A 20,834-nucleotide genomic window follows, 5' to 3' on the forward strand; every position below is an offset into this window, starting at 1 on the left:
ACTCACATCTTAGTCAAACGAAATTTTTCTTGTTATTAAAATAAAAGGTTTGCGGATGGTTTGGTTAAAAAGATAATATAGTTAATTAATAGCAATTCGTTGATAAGGACTCTGACTTGAACGCCGCCCGCCGTGACGCATCGTTTCCGCAACGTCAGTTGCTCTCGTGCTTCTAGCGAAAGGGAAAATGTCGGCGTATTAGTGGGGCTTTGTTGTGCCACTAGAGAGTGAATTTTCGTCCGAATAGAATTTTTATCGAAGAAAATCTTTCATCGATACGGTTTTAAGAAGACTCAATATTGTCCAGTTTGCCAGTAAATGGCGTATAAGTTCTATCGGGTACGCTTAGTACTTTAAATCAGATTTGATTCCGACGTGAGCCAGTCGCAGAGTCCGCCGTCGGTTCTAGCGGAGGAAGGACAGAAATAGGGAAGCCAGGAGCAATATGTCGACGATACAATTAGCGATGTCAGTAGCAAAGAATGAGTTTATCGTAGGTGGCAAATACAGGCTGTTGAGGAAGATAGGCTCGGGATCCTTTGGCGACATTTACCTCGGTATCAACATCTCTAATGGTGAGGTAAGGAGTACCGTTTCACGTGAGACGATCTGCCAACACATCTTCCCTCTTGTCTTTCTTAATTTCTTTTTATTTTTTCATTGTCTTTATAATGAGTTATTTATCTCATTTTTATCATGAATAAATTTTTTTTATTATGTCACTACTAAACTTCTTACGAAATATGTTTTTTATGATAGTGTTATTGGTTACGTGAAATACTTATTGTTCTTTCTTGAAGGATTGGCAAGTTGTAAATTTTTTATTTCAGTAAAGTTATATATACTCGACCGATTTACCTGGGCTATTTTCAAAAATTTTATGAGTACATTTGTTTAACTGCAAACTCATCTAACTTTTTACAATGTGATTAACCTCTATATATAAAAAAGAATACTGATGTATGTATTGTTTACGTGTGTCAATTATAAGTAGTATTTGTAACTAAAATACGTATATGTTTATTATAAAGTAGTTGTAGCAAATAGTTATTTACAAATTGTTTTTATATATTTAAAATTCTTTTTTGTTGCACATAAATTTCACATTTAAAATCTATTTTTATTAAATTTATGGAATGTATTTTTTATCCTTATATGAATTATTTTCAGTAAAATATAGCTCTTCAAGATGTTAAATTTTTTATTTTACATAAGAATTTTTGTTTTTATATTTTATGCTTATGAATATTATACAATAATTTTATTTATAACATGTATTATCAATTTTTATGTCAATTGTTAAACAATTCAAAAATAAAGTAATATATAGTTAATATATATAGGCAAATTATATATAAATTTTAATATATAATATTTGAGTAACTAATATAATAAAAATATTATAGAATAAAATTGTGTATAATTTTTTATGTATATTGTATTTATTTATTCAATAAATATTAAACAGAAGTAATCATATCTATATTTAAATACTTGTTTCCTCAATTTTAAAACCTATATTCTATAATTATATGAATTAAATTGATAATTATAAAAAAAATAAAATTAAACATTTAAAATTTATATATAAATATTTTATGCAATGATAACAATATATGCATTATGTTGGGCATTATTTTAGGAAGTTGCTGTTAAATTAGAAAGTGTACGTGCTCGACATCCACAACTTCTATATGAGTCAAAACTATATAGAATTTTACATGGTGGTGTAGGAATACCTCATATACGTTGGTAATTATTTTTAATAGCTTTTTTTGATTAGTATTTTTTTAATGTTATTTAATATATAGCTAATTTATAAAATTGATAACAAAAATTTGCTTAAAATTTTAGAAATACAATTTCATAAAAAATTATTTCTTTATATTATATATAGGTATGGACAGGAACGAGAATATAATGTACTTGTCATGGATCTTCTTGGTCCATCTCTTGAAGATCTTTTTACTTTTTGTACAAGAAGATTCACAATTAAAACAGTCTTAATGTTGGCAGATCAAATGATTGGTAGGATTGAATATGTTCATTGCAAACATTTTATTCATAGAGACATCAAACCAGATAATTTTTTAATGGGTATTGGTCGTCACTGTAATAAGGTAATTAATTAAATATTATTTTTTTTTTATATTTTTATATTAATTTTTCTTGAAATATTAATTATTTTTAAATTTTTAGCTCTTTCTTATCGATTTTGGATTAGCTAAAAAATATAGAGATAGCCGTACAAGAATGCACATAATGTATCGAGAAGATAAAAATTTAACAGGTACAGCAAGGTATGCTTCAATTAATGCACATCTTGGAATAGAACAGAGCCGTCGGGATGACATGGAATCACTTGGTTATGTGCTTATGTATTTCAATCGAGGATCTTTACCTTGGCAAGGACTTAAAGCTGCTACTAAAAAGCAAAAATATGAAAAAATAAGCGAAAAAAAGATGTCTACTCCAGTTGAAGTTTTGTGTAAAGTAAGTTTTATATTATAAATATAAAATTATAATATATTATACTATAATGTATTAACTACTTTATTTTTTTAATCTTATTTAGGGATTTGCTGCTGAATTCGCAATGTATTTGAATTATACACGAGGTTTACGTTTCGAAGAAAGTCCAGATTATATGTATCTTCGTCAACTTTTCCGTATACTTTTCCGTACATTGAATCATCAATATGATTATACTTTTGATTGGACAATGTTAAAACAGAAAAGTTGTGTTGCTACTGCAATAACTGCAGGTGGTCCAAGTCAATCCGCTCAAAATGCTCAGGGGCAAGGGCAAGCCCAAGGTCAACCACCCGCGCAAACCAACGCTCAACCAGGTGTTCTTTTCTATATTTCAAATCATATTGCATATACATTATTTTTAATATTTTAGTATATATGAAATAAATTGTTTATAATAGCAATATATGATAGCAATTTAGAGATTTAAGATAACTTTTATAATATAATATAATTAAGTATAAGATGCATGTCTATATGAAAATATTTAATTTATTTTGATTATTTAATAATTATATCATTTTTTTTTTTCATTTTTGATTCTTTTTTGTAAAACATAATTTATTGTTTGTTTCAGAAAGGATAAAATTATAATTACTTCTCATTGCATCAAACCTATTTGCAGTCACTGATGTGTCCAAGACCAGGTACTCAACTTTGTACGAATGCCATGCAAAGAGTCAAATCAATCAATCCTCTAAGTTAATACTAAAGAGGAGATTTACGATTACAAGCGTATCGTACACAAGTAAAGGACAATGCCACGGGTACATGTTTGTGAATTCACTGATTAGTGAAAACTTCAGTGTATTCTCAGTGCTTAGAGTTTTGGTTGATCCACCTCTTTGGGCTTAAAATCCAAGTGAGATCAGCCAGAGGTGGCTTGTTCTTATTTTGTTATTATCTATTTAATTCACCGTTGATAATAATTGAAAATAAAGGTTTTGATGCCCCGAAGACCTTTGTAAAAGATTACACGTAATGATGTAATGTGTGATTTAATTGAAAAATCCGACAAACAATTTTCATAGAAAGAAAGAGAGAAAGAACATTTTGAATATTTTTAAGCATTCGGGGTAATTAATTGAGTACATCATATAAAAAATTTTATAACTATTCTACAAAGAGAGAAAGAAATGTGAAGACGAGTGAATGATCATATGAGAGTATGAAGAAAATATATAAGTAAGTGTACTGAGGGATAAATACAGTTTGTTGCTTCCTGATTTTTCTTTTATTCTCAGTACTATACATAAGTATAATGTATGCATCTTTTGAGAGAAATTTTAATACAATGGACTTTTGAATTTCTTGATACATAATTTATTCCAAAGACAAATTACAAATTAAATTTCCATTCAATATTTGAATTGAATTAATCTGTTTTAGATTTTCAAAATTTACACAATATGAAACATTTAGAGTGCCTATTTCAAAATATCATATTGGTAAATAATAATAAAATAATTTTAATAAGTATATATTTCTATTTATACTAATACATATATAATATTTTATCAATCAATTAATTTTTATCTGCAATCTACTAGTTGTAATTAATTAATGTTATTTATCACTGCTTAATTTTTCATTAAATATCTATATAATATTATTTTTTTTAAATTTCCAAAATATTTCATTGCATTTTCATTAAACAGATTGATACTACTACAGCTATATTTTGTTTGAAAGTTTTTCTCGAATTTTTTATTTAAGTTTTTAAGTTGTTCAAATTTCAAACTATTCAAAAGTCCATTGTATCTTTCTTACATAAATTATCATGTCAACGGTATCAAGGATTTTGCTTTGATACTATTGGTTCTGATAACATTTTCTTTTTACAAGTATATGTATATATATACTTATACATATATCTTTTTATATAAGTATATATGTATATATATTTATATATATACAGCGTACACATAAATGCGTACATAAAAATAAGTGGAAGTATCTGAAATAAGTACTGGAAGTAATATTACTATTAAGGCAGCAATTTAATTTTTAGATACATTGTATCGATCAAGAAACGAACAAATTATTGATGATTCTGACCTAACAAAACTTCACTCCTTACTCTCTTTCTTTCTGTGAGTATATTTAGTCGATTATGATAAATAAAATGAACATTAAACAGACTTTTCTGTATTGGAGATGAATTACAGGTTTGCTTTACATTGAAATGAAAAAAAGATATAAAAATAGTACATAAATTGATGCATGAAAAGCAATTCTGTAACCAGATCCAGCCAAAGGACTTCTTCCGTATAGTTTTAATGGCAGAGACTGTGCGCAGTGGTATTTCCCGTGCTATTGCTTCGATATTAAGTTTAATCACTACGTGACTTATAGAAATCTTTAATCGATTGATCAGTTGGTTGTTAATATGCATAATGATACACAAAGTCACGTTACACGTTGTAGCAGTTTTGAAAGACTCGTTTCTGTCATTGAAAATTTTTGTTTTTTTTTTTTCAATCGTTCTAGTTGCGCCAATATTCACGTCTATGTTCCAAGCACTACTTCCAAAATGATGTATAATCAATGATGTTAACTCATGTTCTTACTATGAAAATATTCTAAAAAAAAAAAAAAAAACAAAAATCGAAAATTAAAAAAAAAACGAAAAAAGACAAAAAACATCTGGTCAGCTTTAGTATGAACTAAGATAGAAGGAATACGACTGGATCTTGTGTACCATTATATTTTGGGAGGACAATTTGTTTAATGAAATTTTTAGACAGTAATTTAAAAAAAAAGAGATATAATCATAAAATATCTTTGAGTGAATGTATGGTTTATTATTATTATATTATTTTTATTATTAATATTATTGCTATTATTAAAAAATAAGGAAACGAAAAATTAATGAGTAAAAGTGTGTACTACTATGCAGTGAGAATGAATGAATGGGTAAATTAATGAATAATTAATGCTATATGCACTTATTATCTGGTATGTATGTGTGTATATATAGGATGTCCCGCGAGGTATTCAACAGATTTTTCCCACGTGTTCAGCAAATCATTCTGAATAAAAAAATGTCATATACTTTATACTTCTATTTAATTTTGTTATCCAGTTATGTTAAAGAAAACACATTACATGTGTAGTAAAATTATATCTAATTATGGTTTTCTATCTTAAATGTTTATTAAATAGGCAATCTTCAATTTATGCATATAATGTTAATTGTTGTTGTCAATAAACATTACCATCGTATTTTTATCACAATAGAATATTAATAATATAACAACGTAACAAAATAACGAGAATGTTAATCGTTATTAATAACTTGTGTATACACAAGAGTAAATCACATTATACTCAATGTATTTATTGTGCTGCACCAATTTTTCTCATTTTTTTTTTATTCAATCATAGAAAAAAATCCAATCCTTTTAAAATCCTATACATATCCTTAATAATATATATCGTAATAGAAAACTGTTATTAGAATGCTATAATTTTTATTTTGATTGCAACAAAATTTCTATGTAAATATAACAAATATAATCTACATTTTACATACTATTAAACATAAGAAAATATTGAATCTTATTCCACCCTAGCATTTATCGTTATACTTAAATCTAAATAATATTTATCTTGATTATAAAAATAAAAAAGTCTATAATTTTATATATTCTTTTTTTATTCTTAATGACTTATCGAACACGTGAAAAATGTTCATTAAATACCTCACAAGATATTCTGTATATAAATAATGCTTTATATATGTGGTATACATACATACACATGTGTATGTATAATAAAATTATGACAGTAATTAAGACATACGTTATTTCATAAATAATGAAAATCATCAACAGTTTATTGCTCCTTTTATTGCTAAAAAATAAAAAATGGAACATTGTATTATAGTCTCTATTTCATTAAGTGTCAATTTTGATGGCAATACACACTATTATAGTTATTCAGAATGGTAGTAGCGTGTTGTTCAAAATGAACGATATACATTCTTCCTCCCGAAAACTGTGTTGCGATATTCTTAACACATGGGATATGTAAAGGATATTTATGTAAATATTTTTAAATCATATATTTGACGATTCCCGAAAAATATTATACAGAAACCATAGAAACACATAATTTTATCGTTCAAATTGTTAATAATAATAATAATAATAATAATAATTGAGTTTAAGATAACAAAATACTAGAGACAGACTATCAGCTACAATGCACCGGTCATCGTGCTGTAGTCAATTCATAAATAAATAAAAATCGCACGCTCCAAAATTAACTAAATTTAAATTGTTCCTTTCATCGGATATAATAAATCAATTATTAGTTTTTTGGTACACATAAAATAGATTAATTGTGTGTATGCCTACCATAGCTTATGTGTAAGTGATCAAAAAGCGAACATTACAAATTAATATTTTACAAATATATTGCACTTACCACTATTTTTGTGGTAATGTATTCTGCCACATTAATGTATAGCATTAAGAATTAGCAAATGAAAATTAATAGCATAGCAAAGTATGAATTTTCCTAAGTTCCTGCGTTCCTACATTAACAGTAAAAACTTGTTCTTGACCTTCATGAGGAATTGCAATTTCTGCAGCAAGCAATTGATTTTTTTGCATTGCCGCGGCCATTTCACGATTTGGGAATACTGCAAAATTGGCTTCAGCCATTCCACCTACTGTTCTTTGTATAACTTCTTCAAGAACTTCATTCTAAAAAAAAAATTTTAAATTTAATTTTACTTATTTATAATTACATAAATATATATATAACAAATATATATATAAAAAATATATAATTTTTTAATTAATGACTTACGATCAATTGATCAGCTCGTTCTTTTAATCCTTTCATAACTATCTGTCGTTGTAACAGTTGATAAACTGGCAATGCTTTCTCTAATGGTGGCCCTTCCAAATCATGTGCCTTATTACGCCTTAAATCAGGAACGATAGGGAATGTCATGACTTGTTTAATATTCTAAAAACAAGAAAAATGTTGATTAAAATTAAATAAATATAAAAGAATATGTTTTGAATATTATTATATATTATTATTATTAAACATAATTATTATTTATATAATAATTATATTTATATAACTTACTTTGCTAAGATCGTTAGTTTTTTGTTTTAATTCTTGTATTTTTGCATCAATTGATTCCTGTTTTAATGGAGAAATTATTGGATCCAAACTTTCTAATTTCTGACGTAATATATCAGACATTAACTTCTTCCTTTGTTGATTTTCACTATTTAATGCTTCTTTAAGGGCAGTTATCTCTTGCATCAAAAATTTATTATCTATCGATTGAAGTCCAGATGTTGTTGTAATACTTCCAGATATATTATCTGTTCCAGATGCAGACAACATTGTCTTTTTCCCAACAGATTTTAATTTTTCTTTTAATTGGCCTCTTTCAATTTCTAAACTGTCAATATCTGTTTGAAGATGATCCATTGTTTCTTCAAATTCTTTTTCTTTTCGTTTTAATTGATTTAATGCTTCTTCTAATTTTCTTTTTAATTTTTCTACATTCAATTCATGCTCATGTTGTTGAGTTGCAAGTTTTTTCTCCACAACATCTTTTCTCAAAATCATTTCACATAATTCTTCTTGTTTTTCCCTAAGAGCTAATCTTGCTTCAAGTATATCACTATCTCTTGCTTCCAATTTCCTACTAAGTATCTTGATTTCTTCAGCTTCTTTTTTCGCTGCTTGTGCTCTTATTTTAATAGGCTGTACAGATTCATTTTCCGTATTTTGTTCCCGTTGTTGTGATAAATGTCCACTTATTGCTAATTCATTTTCACATTCTGCCATTTTTTGTGCTAAACTAGCCGCTAATTGTTGAATGCTTGACAAACTTCCTTTAATCGTAGCTACAGGTCCAATATCTTCTGTATCATAAACTTTCTCACACGAAATAGAAGCCATTTCTTTCAATTTATCTACACTGAGACCTGTATCTAAGTCACCATTAGTAATAATTGCTTGTACAGCATTTTTCAATAAAATCTGTAAAGTTTTCATCATTTTCACAGCATGTTGATAACATGTAAAAAGTTGTTCGCTACAATCTTTGTCCAATCCCAAGTTAGATTCTGCGATATGAAGTGCAGCAGCATGATCTGTTAATACTCGTCTTCTAGCTGATTTTAAATGTTGTTGAATTACTTCACATGTAGTCTCCGCATGTTGACAAAGAAGTCCTATATCACCGCTATCTCCCTGAATTAAAGTTTTAATTGCCGCAGCATCAGTCGTAATAGCATCACAAGCACTATCCAACATTCTTGTACCATTAACTATCAAGCGAGCTTGATTAATAGTTTCCCCAAATAATACAGAAAACATAGTACAAAAGTATCCACAACATTTTTCGATAGCATCCATTGGTAGATTTTCATCTAATTGATCTTTTTTTGCTAAATCTATCAAAGAATCTAAAGATTTTTCCTGTGCGGCCATTTCTGGATAAACTGCTCCAGTTTTAAGTAACATTTCAGGACTACATACATTTAATGCAGATTCAAAACAACCAAGAAAAGTTTGTAATGCATACATGTATGAACAAAGACGCGATCTGAATGTATATTGCGCTACTGAATGACCCTTTAAAACAATTGTTCTGTCTACTTTATCCAATGATCTATATTTTTCTCGCACTTGTGACATAAGTATTTCAGTTTTTTGTATCATTCTTGGTATAAGTAGAAGCGTTAAAATAGCATCGTGATCTCCACCTCGTGCTAAAAATGCAGGAGGCATAAAAGATAATAAATATTTTACATGATTTCGAGCTTCTTCAGCTTCCAACCGTCGTAATTCAAGATCAACAGCTTTTGTTTGGGCGCGAGTTTCAGCAAAAGTTTTTTGAAAATCTAAAATTTCTGCTAATTGTTGCTCTGCGCCTCCCATTCCAAATTTAGATGTTTCAGTTGATTGTACGCGTTGTTGCAATTGCAAACACTGTTCCTGTAGTTGATGAGTAAGTTCACGAAACTTTGTAATTGTAAGTTCACGATCTGCTAATGTTTCTAAAGCAGCATCTCGATGTCGATAAGCATCACGTGCTGCTCCAAGCGCTAAATCTAATTCTTCTCGCAATTCTAATTCTAATTCTTTTGATGATTCAGCAAGTTGATCAGACATATCCTGAACAGAAGTATAGTAAAAAAATATAAGTTAATTATTTAAATAAGTTTTAAAAAAAACATACTTGTAAAGCTTCTAAATCTGCAACTGCCTCTTCCAATTCTGCAACTTTTTCCTCTAACGCCATTTTTTTCTCACCTAGTACTTCAACCATTTCTTCAGCACCTAATGCAGCATCAACCTATTTGAAAGAACAAATTTTATTAATAAAAGATAATCTTTAAAAATTGTTAATATTTCTTACTTGTTCTTGTAAATCTGCTATCTGATGTTCCATTTCTTCTACTCGGGTAGACAATTTTTCTTTTGTACGACCTAGTTCTAATATTTCAGATTTCTTTTGATCTAAATCTTTCTGAAGTTTTTGAAATTCATGTTTTTCGTGTGCAGAAAGATCTCGCATTCTAACAAGAGTTTCTCGCAGTCGATTATTTTGTTGTTCCAATTGTTTTATTTCATAATTTGAAACACCAGCAGTTGAACCTCCTCCTGCGGTCTATAATAATTATATAATTATTTATATATTAATAATCATAATAGAATAAACTATAAAATACTTTACTCTTTCAGACACTTCTGTTCGTAATATTTCTAAATCTAATGTTTGTTCTTCCAATTTTTCTTTCAATTGTTCTAATTCAATTTGTAATGTTTCAGCCTTTTCTTCAGCCATCTCTTTATCTAATGTTGCCATTTCTACAGTTTCTGCAAGATCTGCCATTTCTTCTTGAAATTGTTCTCTCGCTGCATGTGCTTCTCTTGCTTCTTGGCGTGCGCGTTGTAATTCTCTTTGAAGACTAGCCTTTTATCATAGAAAAAAATGTAAAAATATTAAAATTAATGAAATTCATAATATCTAATTTATTTAATTTAAAATTTGTCATTACTTGGCTCTCCATAACTTTTGTTTTGAATTCAATAAGTTGATCAACTTGAAGTTTTGTTTTTTCAAAATCTTTTATTCGTTCTTTATCTTGCATTCTCTTTACTCGTAAGGTTTCTACTTTTTCAGTTAAGTCGCGAACCTATAAAATATACATAAAATACATTTTATATATATAATAATTAAATTTTACCGATATATCATATCGATATATAAAATTATCTAAAATTTTAGCAATTAAAAAAAAAAGAATTTTTTGAATTTATTTATGGATCAATTATAGACCAGTTATGGACCAAAAGCAAATTAATAATAGTTTACCTGAGATTTCAGATTTTCATTTTCTTGTTGAAGTTGTAAATGTGATAATTTTTCTTCTACTACATTTGCAGCTGCTGCAGAACCTGCCATTACTTGACCAGGTACAAACTGTGGTTTCAAAGTCTCTACAAAACCTGTCTAAATTGCAAATAATTTATAAATGAAATTATAATTCAATATTGGATGTTTTTTTTTATTATCACATTGAAAACATATATACTTTGTTGCTTTAACTTCAATATGATATATACTAAAATATCTTCTTTCAATTGAATTCTTCATGAATGATGCTATAATAATTAGAAATATAATTTTCTATCAATGGTAATGAAAAAAAAACATCCTGTATTTCCTATATAAAACATTATTTTTCAAAAGAATATTGTTTTTGTATGTACATTTAATAGAATTAGTCTATTTCAAAGTGATTAATGAGATTAATTATGACAAAAGACATCAACAAGCTACATCAAATTTTCTATTAGTTCTAAAAAGTGTAGGAAATTCAGTCAATGAGTTGAATTGTGTTATATGACACAGTAGGCATAATATTAACTAAGTCATCTATCATATCTTAACCATTCATAAATATTAATTGCGTTTATATCAGGGATTTATGATTCTTATTGATAAATAATAATTAAATAAACAGAAAGAAAAAAGATGTTCCAAGTATGGATCACAAGTTTATACCATAATACTGTTAAATGCTTATTTATAGAAAGGCTATTATTAAATCACCTTGTCAATTTAATTCTAAAGGGAATTCAATATCTAATTATTAAAAAGAAAGAGAATAATTATATATTTGAATTCTTTCCATCAAGAAATTTGAAAGTATCAAAGCATTATAAAACTGAATTAACAAAGCAGATTCTTAATGGAATAGTGAAAATGGTAAAAGATAATCAGTTATCATAATTCAATAAGAAGAAGTAAACCAATTAAAGTGCAGCGATGCTAATTGTTACAAAATCATGTGTTACAATGGTTATGATTAACAAACAACTAATATGAAAAGGTTTAAGGTCAGATGAGAAAATTTAGATATTACAATTAATGAGTATTAATTACATTATTGTGATCATCTTGGGCCTTTGGCTTTTTGCCGGGAGGCGAGCTCGTGCTAGGGGACTTCTGAAACACGTACGTGCATTCCCATATGAATCATTCTGTGCCAACGGAATTATTTAACATTTAAAATTCACTATTCTGCCTTGTTAGTTCCTTTAGCATTTTAAAAATTTCTCTGTAGTTTTTAAATTAATATTGAGTCACAGAGTTCTTTGAATATGATAGTAACAGATATATAAGTTACTTCAAATAGTTCAAAGATTCAAAAGATAGCAAAACCAATTTATTAATTTATCACATTTAGATGAATCTTTATATATTATGGAATCATGTATTCATGTATTCATGCCTTTCTGAATCCTCAGAATAATTCATTCACTGTGTTTACATAAATAACTGATATATCAACATATTAAAATTTATTATATAAAAATAATACAAGCATGTTTAAAACAAAAAACAATACCTCAACAAATGAAGCTCCTTTAGTGGATGTTGGGGCTGGTATTAATGATTCTCCTCCATCTTTACGTTCATGATGTGATCCAGATAAACTTTCTGTACTTGGAGCACTTAAAAGTGTTCTACTACCAGCCAATGATAGTCTTGAACTATAAAAAATAGTTTTAAATTTAATTAATTTTTTAATTAAATTATAATTTTAAACATGAAAAAAATATTGATAAATTACAACATAGTTGGTTCATTTCTTCTACGTGTAAATATATAACTAAATATTTGTAAATTAAATACAAATTAAATACAAATATATTTAAGATGTTAAATAAAATTTAAATAATAATATAATAATAAAGTTATTAAAGTAATAATAAAGTAAAATTTTACTATAATAAAATAAAAATAATAAAAAATGAACAAGAATTATAATTTTTCACTTATATGTATATAAAGTTATTTAAGAAAAATATTAAGACAAAGATTTTAATGATTAATTTTCGAAGTCTTACCCAGAGAGCTTGTCTGATTGTTGTCTTGTATGAGCAGGAGATGTTTTTCTCCGTACTCTTTTATGACCAGCATTTATGAATTTTAAGAATTTATTAATTATATTTATCACAATCTATCTTAGTTTTTTTACTTTTTCTTATATAAAAAAATTACATAATAAAATCTAGTAATTTATTTTACAATTAAAAATTCTGATAAAATATTTAATATAATAACTTACGCAGTTGGTTCATTTCTTCTACGTGTACTAATGCTAGCATGAAATATATAATAATATAACTTAATGAACAAATATATATAGATAATGTATATCTAATACAATTTTAAAAACTTAAAAATTAAAATACCTATTCAAACGACTTCTAGCACGTGCTGCACTAGTTTCATCTGGTGTAGTAGCATTGCTACCTGCTGAAGAAGGACTAGCAGGTTCAGTTCTATTACCTGCTTCATCCAGTAAAATAAGTTGCGACTGTCGTACAAACATTCCATGATTTTCAGCACACTAATTAATAAAATGTAAAATATAATTATATATTGCATTTTATAGATATAAAAATATAAAATTATATAGTAAAAATATAAAACCTACTTTAAAATAAGATTGACCTTTGATAGTTCCATTGTTTTTTCCTTTTGGTTCATCAAGTATGACTCCAATCCACTTTCCTGGAGCAAAACTCGAATGTCCAATATAAGCTATTACTCCTTGACAATCTTTGCCAGGAACTTCGACACGCTGTCCAATTTTATACGACATTTCAGCCGTGACAAATAATTACACTAAGTTTTCTACAGTTCATTTATTTTAACAAGATTTTTTTATTTTTTATTAAATAATATACTCTTTATAAATAATTCAGACAATACAAACTTAATCGCACTGATAATTAAAATTACAATATTAACTATAAAATTTATCGAATATTTATATCAGCTTCTACTAGATTTTTCATATCATTTCCATTATATATGTTACTATAATTAAAAGATTAAATTTTCACAAGTTAAACAATTTTATATTATATTTTTAAGATTTATTATTTTATTAAAATCTAGAATATTAAAGTTTTATAATATAGCAGTTTAAAATGTTATCATTGATTCTCACTTGATTTATTCTATTATTACTATTCAAATACCACTACACTAATTCTACTAATTCTTATTACTATATAGGTAAATTTATTTTTAATATAAAATGTATATATTTTTTACTATTTTATTTATATTTTTAATTAAAATAACATATTTAATTTATTTTGATAAAAATTTTCAATATCCGAAAATCCAAAATAAGAACATTATTTATATATCAAAGAATATCAGAACAATATCAAAATATATATAATAAATAAGTACAATATATAAATTATTATATTATTTATATATTATTAATATATCATATACTATTTTATTATTATAAACATTATAATTTTATTATTATAAACAAAATAAAATAAAATATATATAATTAACTATTATAATTAACATTATATTAATAATGTAATAATAAAATAAATCTACGAATATTAACATTTTTTAAAAATTTTCTTTAAAGAGTATATCTTATGTACGAAGTTATTTAATTATGCTCTTAAAAGATATAAGTAAATATCAAATATAGAGAAAATACAAAATAGAGTCAATATATTTACTATCTTCTAAGATTTTGGCTATTTCTATATTTTAATTATTAATATGCAAAAAATCATAAACATAAAGTAAATTTATCATTCAATATATTTTTATATTATTTAATCCAAAGATATAATAGACTATATAATTTTTAAGTCAGATTACGATTTTAAATAAGAAAAAATTAATATGTTATTTTAAATAAAAAAATGAAAATTTCACTCTTTTTGAAACTCATTAAAATTTTACTTACACTAAATGATTGATTTCTATATATTGTTTAATTTAAAAAACAAATTATTTAAATATTTTTGATAATAATTTTTTAAAAAACTTGTAATTTATAATTTATTAAAAATATATATAATATATACAAATATATATTATCATTTTTAAAAATGTAATTAATAGCGCCATCTCTTTGAAAAGTGCTCAAACTTAGTACATAATATATTGTTATCGATAGTAAAGTGAGCTATGCAATGCTAATGATTTTTTATTAATAATATTATTTTTTCAGGAAAGGAAAACTTTATATATATAGTTATATCGCATATAATATGAAAATGGTAATGAAGTTCCTTTATGTGACACAAAAATGCATTGAGTTGTAGATCTATTGTATATCAAGTTTATGATATAAGTACTTTCAGATATATATGACATCAAAATAATATCTTACGTTAAAGTTCTTAAAAAATAACTTTTTTTAGGGTGCGTATATATATATGTGCCTATCATTTATACTATTACAATAAATATCCACAGAACATGGAATAGGAACGAAAACTATTATAAAAGATTATCATGAAATTTTATTAATGTTTGGTTAATATGACATTTTGGTATTGCTGACATCGAATGTGTTTTTCTTCCTTCTTAATTTTATATCTAAAATAATAAAGTAAATTATTTTAAAGTAGTGATGGCTAATCATTACGAAGTACCCAATTGGTACGTTTGCATAATTTTTATTAAAATTTTCGAATAATTATTTAACTATTGACATACAATGGTATTCATAGGTAGAGAAAATATCAAATATATAGTACACAGGTTATGCTTTTCAGGGCTGGGAAACCACCAGTTGGATTACATTTAGATGTACTGAAGAATGATAAATTAATTCAAGTATATCAGTCTTATATTGTACTTAATAATTAAAGAATTATTAATTTTTAGATGTATATTAGACATATAAGACATATTTTGTTTTAGAAATTAATGGTTGATGAGAAAAAATGTTACTTATTTGGCCGTAATCAACAATTAAATGATTTTTGCATAGATCATGCTTCTTGTTCTCGTGTTCATGCTGCTCTTGTTTATCATAAACATTTGAATCGTGCATTTCTTGTTGACTTGGGTAGCAGTAAGTATTATATATTCATTTTTCATATAGATCAATTTTTTATCACTTTAATATATATATATATATATATATTAAATACATATATATACATATATATATATATATGTGTGTGTATGTTAAATTTTTATTAACATTAAAAATTTATAAATTTTGTAAAAATTTTATACTGTAAAACATTTGTATTTACATAAAAAAAAATTTGTAAAAAATTAATAAAGTATATAAGAATTTAATGAGAATTTTTAATAAAATAAATATTATTACAAACTTTAATTGACTTCTTAGCACATGGAACATTTATTGGTAATCTTCGTTTGGAACCACATAAACCTACACAATTACCAATTGATAGTACATTTCATTTTGGAGCTTCTACTCGGTATTATATCATTAGAGAAAGACCTCAAACAGGTACTAGACCTATTATTGAAGAATTAGAAAAACTATCAGAAGATACAGATGCTGGTGGTTTATTGGGTTTACCTGAAACAGAAACAGAACTTGATGTATGCATTAAAATTTATGTAATTTAGTTTTAAATTATATTATTAAAATATATATCAATATAATATATCATTAATTACAGAATTTAACAGAATTTAATACTGCACATAATAGACGTATATCTATGTTAGGCATTACAGATGATGAAATTCATAAACCAACTAGAAAACGAAAAAAAAAAGGAATTACTTTCAATGATGATGAAGAAGTAATAAATCCGGAAGATGTTGATCCATCAGTTGGAAGATTTCGTAATCTTGTACAAACTACTGTCGTTCCCAGTAAAGTAAGAATTAGTACTCTCATTTATTGTTAAATTTAATATTGATTATATTATTAATTTATTAAATTTATTGTTGATTTATATTTTAGAGAATGCGTATGGAAGGAGGTTTAATATCTCTATCAGAGGATCATAATCCTTTAAAACATCTTCAGCCAATGACAACTACACCTCAGCTTTATCAAGATTTACCACCAGAACAGTTTACTCCATCGTCGTTATCTCTTAATCCATTTTCTAGTGCATTATCTTCACTATCGTCTCGACTTGGTATTGCGTTACCAAATCCAGCACCTGAGGTAGAAATGACACCGAATCAAATACAAACAGAAACACCACACATACCTGAAATACCAGGACCTACTGATACACGAACAATGGAACCAAAAAAGAAAAAATACGCCAAAGAAGCTTGGCCTGGCAAAAAACCCATTCCAACACTTTTGGTGTAATAGTATTAAGGAACTTATTTTTATTAGACAGTTCTTTATTATTTGAAATTTAGAAAATTAAGTTATATAAGAATCTGTGCATAAATTACTCGTATAATAAATTACTTTAAGATTTTAGTTAATATTAAGTAACTGTTTACTAATATTAGTATCTTCTTATTAACTATATTACTATCTTTTGAAACTATCATTAAATTTATTTTAAGAGAAACCGACTATAATTGTATTTAAATAGTAATTTGTTTTTCATTTATATATATTATCAATTTAAATTTAAATATTTATTATACTTTTCCAAGGAGATGAAAATTGTAATTAAAATTTCTTGTAAGATAAACATAAATAAATAGAGTTTTATCTTGTTTTAACATTAAAAAACATAAATGTAATATTAAGGATATATTACAAAAACTTTCTTGTGATACAATATTTTGTCACTAAAAAAAAATATCTTTGTTAATATAATCGGAAAAGTTTATTTCATTTATATGTAATAATCTATTATATTTATTTTTCATTATTTTTTTTATTTAAGTAAAAATATGATAATTTATATATGATAATTTATTAGTTAAGTATATTCTATTACTTGTCTTGAGAAAGTAGTAAATAATAATAATAAATAGTAATCGTTCTTCGTATATTTAATATAATTATATTGATTAATTTTAAAAGATTAAAATTCTTAATTAATTAAATTTTTATTATTTAAAAATTAAAGAATATTTTATAATTTTATACATTTTATTATCCAAGTTGGTATTTTAGTGAATAAAAATTTTTCTATAATATATTAAAGATTATTCAAAGATTCAAGGGAAGAAAAATTAAAGTTTCTGTTTATTTTATCAATATATAATTTTATAAATTCTATAAAAAAATAATTTTATTAAAAAAGTAAAAATAAATAAACAAATCACAAGACATAAGAAGCATAGTATAAAATAGCAGTTTTTCTTTTATACACAATTAATTTAATTATGTATAAATTTTTTTTGTTGGGCAGCTGGAAAATGCCAAAATACTTATACGAATTGCATTTTTGTTTGTTAATATTCTAATGAAGCATCTGGTGTAGTTGACGATTCGAGTGCAACTTCTTCATAATCTCTTTCCAATGCAGCAAGATCATCTCGCGCTTCTGCAAATTCACCTTCTTCCATACCTTCTCCAACATACCAATGGACAAACGCTCGTTTGTGATACATAAGATCGAATTTGTAATTTAATTTAGACCAAGCTTCCTCGATAGCAGTTGTATTTGATAACATTGAAACTGCCCTTTGTACCTATACCATATTAATTATTATATAACTTTTACGTACACTTGAATTTTAATGTTCTAACTATAATACGTAGAAACAATGTTATGAAATATTAAATTTTATTGTTATTATTTAATTGCTGTTGACGGTGACATATTTACATAATAATTAATACCTTGGCAAGGTCTCCGCCAGGAACAACGGTAGGGGGTTGATAATTGATACCGACTTTAAAACCAGTTGGACACCAATCAACGAAACGTATGCAACTTTTTCTCTTCATTGCGGCAATCGCAGCATTCACATCCTTTGGTACGACCTCGCCACGATAAAGTAAACAACAGGCCATGTATTTTCCTTCACGAGGATCACACTTGACCATTTGATTAGACGCTTCGAAACATTCAGATGTTATCTCCGCAACAGACATTCCTTCGTGGAAGGCTTTATCAGCCGATACCACAGGGGCATAAGTTGCCAATGGAAAATGAATTCTAGGATATGGTACCAAATTTGTTTGAAATTCCGTCAGATCTACATTCAGAGCACCATCGAATCTCAAGGAAGCAGTTATCGAAGATACCACTTGACTAATAAGACGATTCAGATTCGCATAAGAAGGTCGTTCAATGCCAAGTTTTCGCCTACAGATATCATAAATCGCTTCGTTGTCTACCATAAACGCACAATCCGAATGTCCGATCGTGGTATGAGTAGTAAGGATAGCATTGTATGGTTCGACAACTGCGGTAGATACCTAAATATTGTTTTTATTTATGGGAATATATATATATATGAATTATGTATGTAGTTCTGTATAAAACAATTATATGTATTATATATATATATAATATAAAATATATATATAATATAAAAAATATATATATATATATATAAAAGACAAAAAAAAGTAAAAATAAAAATAAAAACAGAAACATCTGTTGGTTAGTTATATGCTTGCTTCACAATTTTCATACTTGTGGTGCTGGATATACAGCAAATTCTAATTTGCTCTTTTTTCCGTAATCATCGGACAATTTTTGCATAAGCAACGAGGTGAATCCTGAGCCTGTACCTCCTCCAAATGAATGAAAGACAAAGAATCCTTGAAGTCCAGTACACTGATCCGTCAATCTTCTCACCCGATCCATTACAGAATCTATTACTTCCCTACCAATAGAATAATGACCGCGAGCATAATTGTTCGCAGCGTCTTCTTTTCCTGTGATTAATTGCTCAGGATGGTATAATTGTTTGTAACGTCCTATTCTTACTTCATCTATAGAAAATTTTATCATATTCATAATTCTGAACATCACTTAGCTGTATAATGTTTCAAAAGATTTTACGATTTGCAATAAGATTTCTTTTTTATGAAAATTAAACTAACCAACGACTGTGGGTTCTAAGTCAACCATCACAGCACGCGGTACCATTTTTCCAGAACTTGTTTCATTAAAAAATGTGTTAAAACAATCATTTGTTCCGGATACTTTGTCTGATGGTATTGTCCCATCCGGTTGAATTCCATGTTCGAGACAATACAATTCCCAACATGCGTTGCCCATTTGAACACCTGCTTGGCCCACGTGCATTGAAATACACTCACGCTAAAATTTATAATTTTTTTTATCGATTGACAATTAAATAAAAATAGATCTTCGGTCAATTTGTCATATTATAAGATATAGAAAATTTATATATTATACATTATTAAAAAAGATATAAAAACATGTTTATATATAATAGTGGACTATGAATTTCATTTAAATATGTCATACCATTTTGATTATTTTTTAATAACACGTATCTTGAAATATTATTTTAGATTTTTTTAAATTGTTGAACCGAAAAAAAATTAAAAATTTTTATTAATTACAAGAAATTTTGGAAATCGGCCATCCGCTACCCAAGAAAAATACTGTGAATATAATTTATTTTAGTTGTCTGGACAACGAAACCATATAATGAAATAAAATAAAAAAAAAAAAAGAAAGTTGAAAATATCATACATATACTTTGTTTGATTTTTCATCAAATAAAATATTGATAAAGTATATTGTACATGTATATAAAAATATAAATTATATAAAAATATATATTATGTTACATTAGTTATATTAGTTTATATTTTATAATAAATATATTTATTTATATAATGTAAAATTTATAAAACTTTCATAATTTTTAATAAAATATATATAATCAGCATATTTTAATATATTTTTTTAAAATTTATTTTCGTTATATGTTAATTTTAAAATTTATTTTCATTATATATTAATGAATAAAACAAAAAATATGTATTATTTTTTTCTGTTTTATTTGCATTATTACGATTTTTAAAAATAGATAGCTAAAGATAACTTGTTAATATTTAGGA

At 26.0% G+C, this 20,834-nt stretch overlaps 4 protein-coding genes across 5 annotated transcripts; 2 read left to right on the forward strand and 2 right to left on the reverse strand.

Annotated features, from left to right (window-relative positions):
* The first annotated feature begins 169 nt into the window (after positions 1 to 169).
* LOC122712959 (casein kinase I) lies at positions 170 to 3,489 on the forward strand. The gene is made up of 6 exons (XM_043933036.1): positions 170 to 580; positions 1,643 to 1,752; positions 1,898 to 2,120; positions 2,200 to 2,493; positions 2,576 to 2,849; positions 3,110 to 3,489. Exons 1-6 carry the CDS (start codon positions 446 to 448, stop codon positions 3,124 to 3,126), a joined length of 1,053 nt encoding a protein of 350 aa, XP_043788971.1. The 5' UTR covers positions 170 to 445; the 3' UTR covers positions 3,127 to 3,489.
* A 2,874-nt stretch (positions 3,490 to 6,363) lies between these two features.
* On the reverse strand, positions 6,364 to 13,934 carry LOC122712956 (dynactin subunit 1). Of its 2 annotated transcripts, XM_043933029.1 has the most exons (14): positions 13,530 to 13,934; positions 13,285 to 13,442; positions 13,158 to 13,190; positions 12,937 to 12,993; positions 12,435 to 12,579; positions 11,969 to 12,031; positions 10,895 to 11,032; positions 10,578 to 10,715; positions 10,253 to 10,492; positions 9,935 to 10,186; positions 9,755 to 9,871; positions 7,639 to 9,690; positions 7,351 to 7,512; positions 6,364 to 7,244 (listed from the first exon to the last, which is right to left on the reverse strand). In XM_043933029.1, exons 1-14 carry the CDS (start codon positions 13,695 to 13,697, stop codon positions 7,029 to 7,031), a joined length of 3,939 nt encoding a protein of 1,312 aa, XP_043788964.1. In that variant the 5' UTR covers positions 13,698 to 13,934; the 3' UTR covers positions 6,364 to 7,028. The 2 variants fall into 2 exon arrangements, with proteins under 2 accessions (XP_043788964.1, XP_043788965.1); XM_043933030.1 differs by lacking the exon at positions 11,969 to 12,031.
* A 1,157-nt stretch (positions 13,935 to 15,091) lies between these two features.
* LOC122713029 (nuclear inhibitor of protein phosphatase 1) lies at positions 15,092 to 17,454 on the forward strand. The gene is made up of 6 exons (XM_043933155.1): positions 15,092 to 15,529; positions 15,646 to 15,706; positions 15,794 to 15,947; positions 16,233 to 16,453; positions 16,534 to 16,737; positions 16,824 to 17,454. The coding sequence occupies exons 1-6, from the start codon at positions 15,501 to 15,503 to the stop codon at positions 17,184 to 17,186; spliced, it is 1,032 nt and encodes a 343-aa protein (XP_043789090.1). The 5' UTR covers positions 15,092 to 15,500; the 3' UTR covers positions 17,187 to 17,454.
* A 581-nt stretch (positions 17,455 to 18,035) lies between these two features.
* On the reverse strand, positions 18,036 to 20,055 carry LOC122713030 (tubulin alpha chain-like). The gene is made up of 4 exons (XM_043933156.1): positions 19,842 to 20,055; positions 19,429 to 19,730; positions 18,627 to 19,208; positions 18,036 to 18,475 (listed from the first exon to the last, which is right to left on the reverse strand). The coding sequence occupies exons 1-4, from the start codon at positions 20,044 to 20,046 to the stop codon at positions 18,236 to 18,238; spliced, it is 1,329 nt and encodes a 442-aa protein (XP_043789091.1). The 5' UTR covers positions 20,047 to 20,055; the 3' UTR covers positions 18,036 to 18,235.
* Positions 20,056 to 20,834: the final 779 nt, after the last annotated feature.

The sequence above is a fragment of the Apis laboriosa genome, unplaced genomic scaffold (assembly GCF_014066325.1).
Source record: "Apis laboriosa isolate Shangri-la unplaced genomic scaffold, ASM1406632v1 scaffold21_cov150, whole genome shotgun sequence".
In the NCBI taxonomy this organism is placed as follows: domain Eukaryota; kingdom Metazoa; phylum Arthropoda; class Insecta; order Hymenoptera; family Apidae; genus Apis; species Apis laboriosa.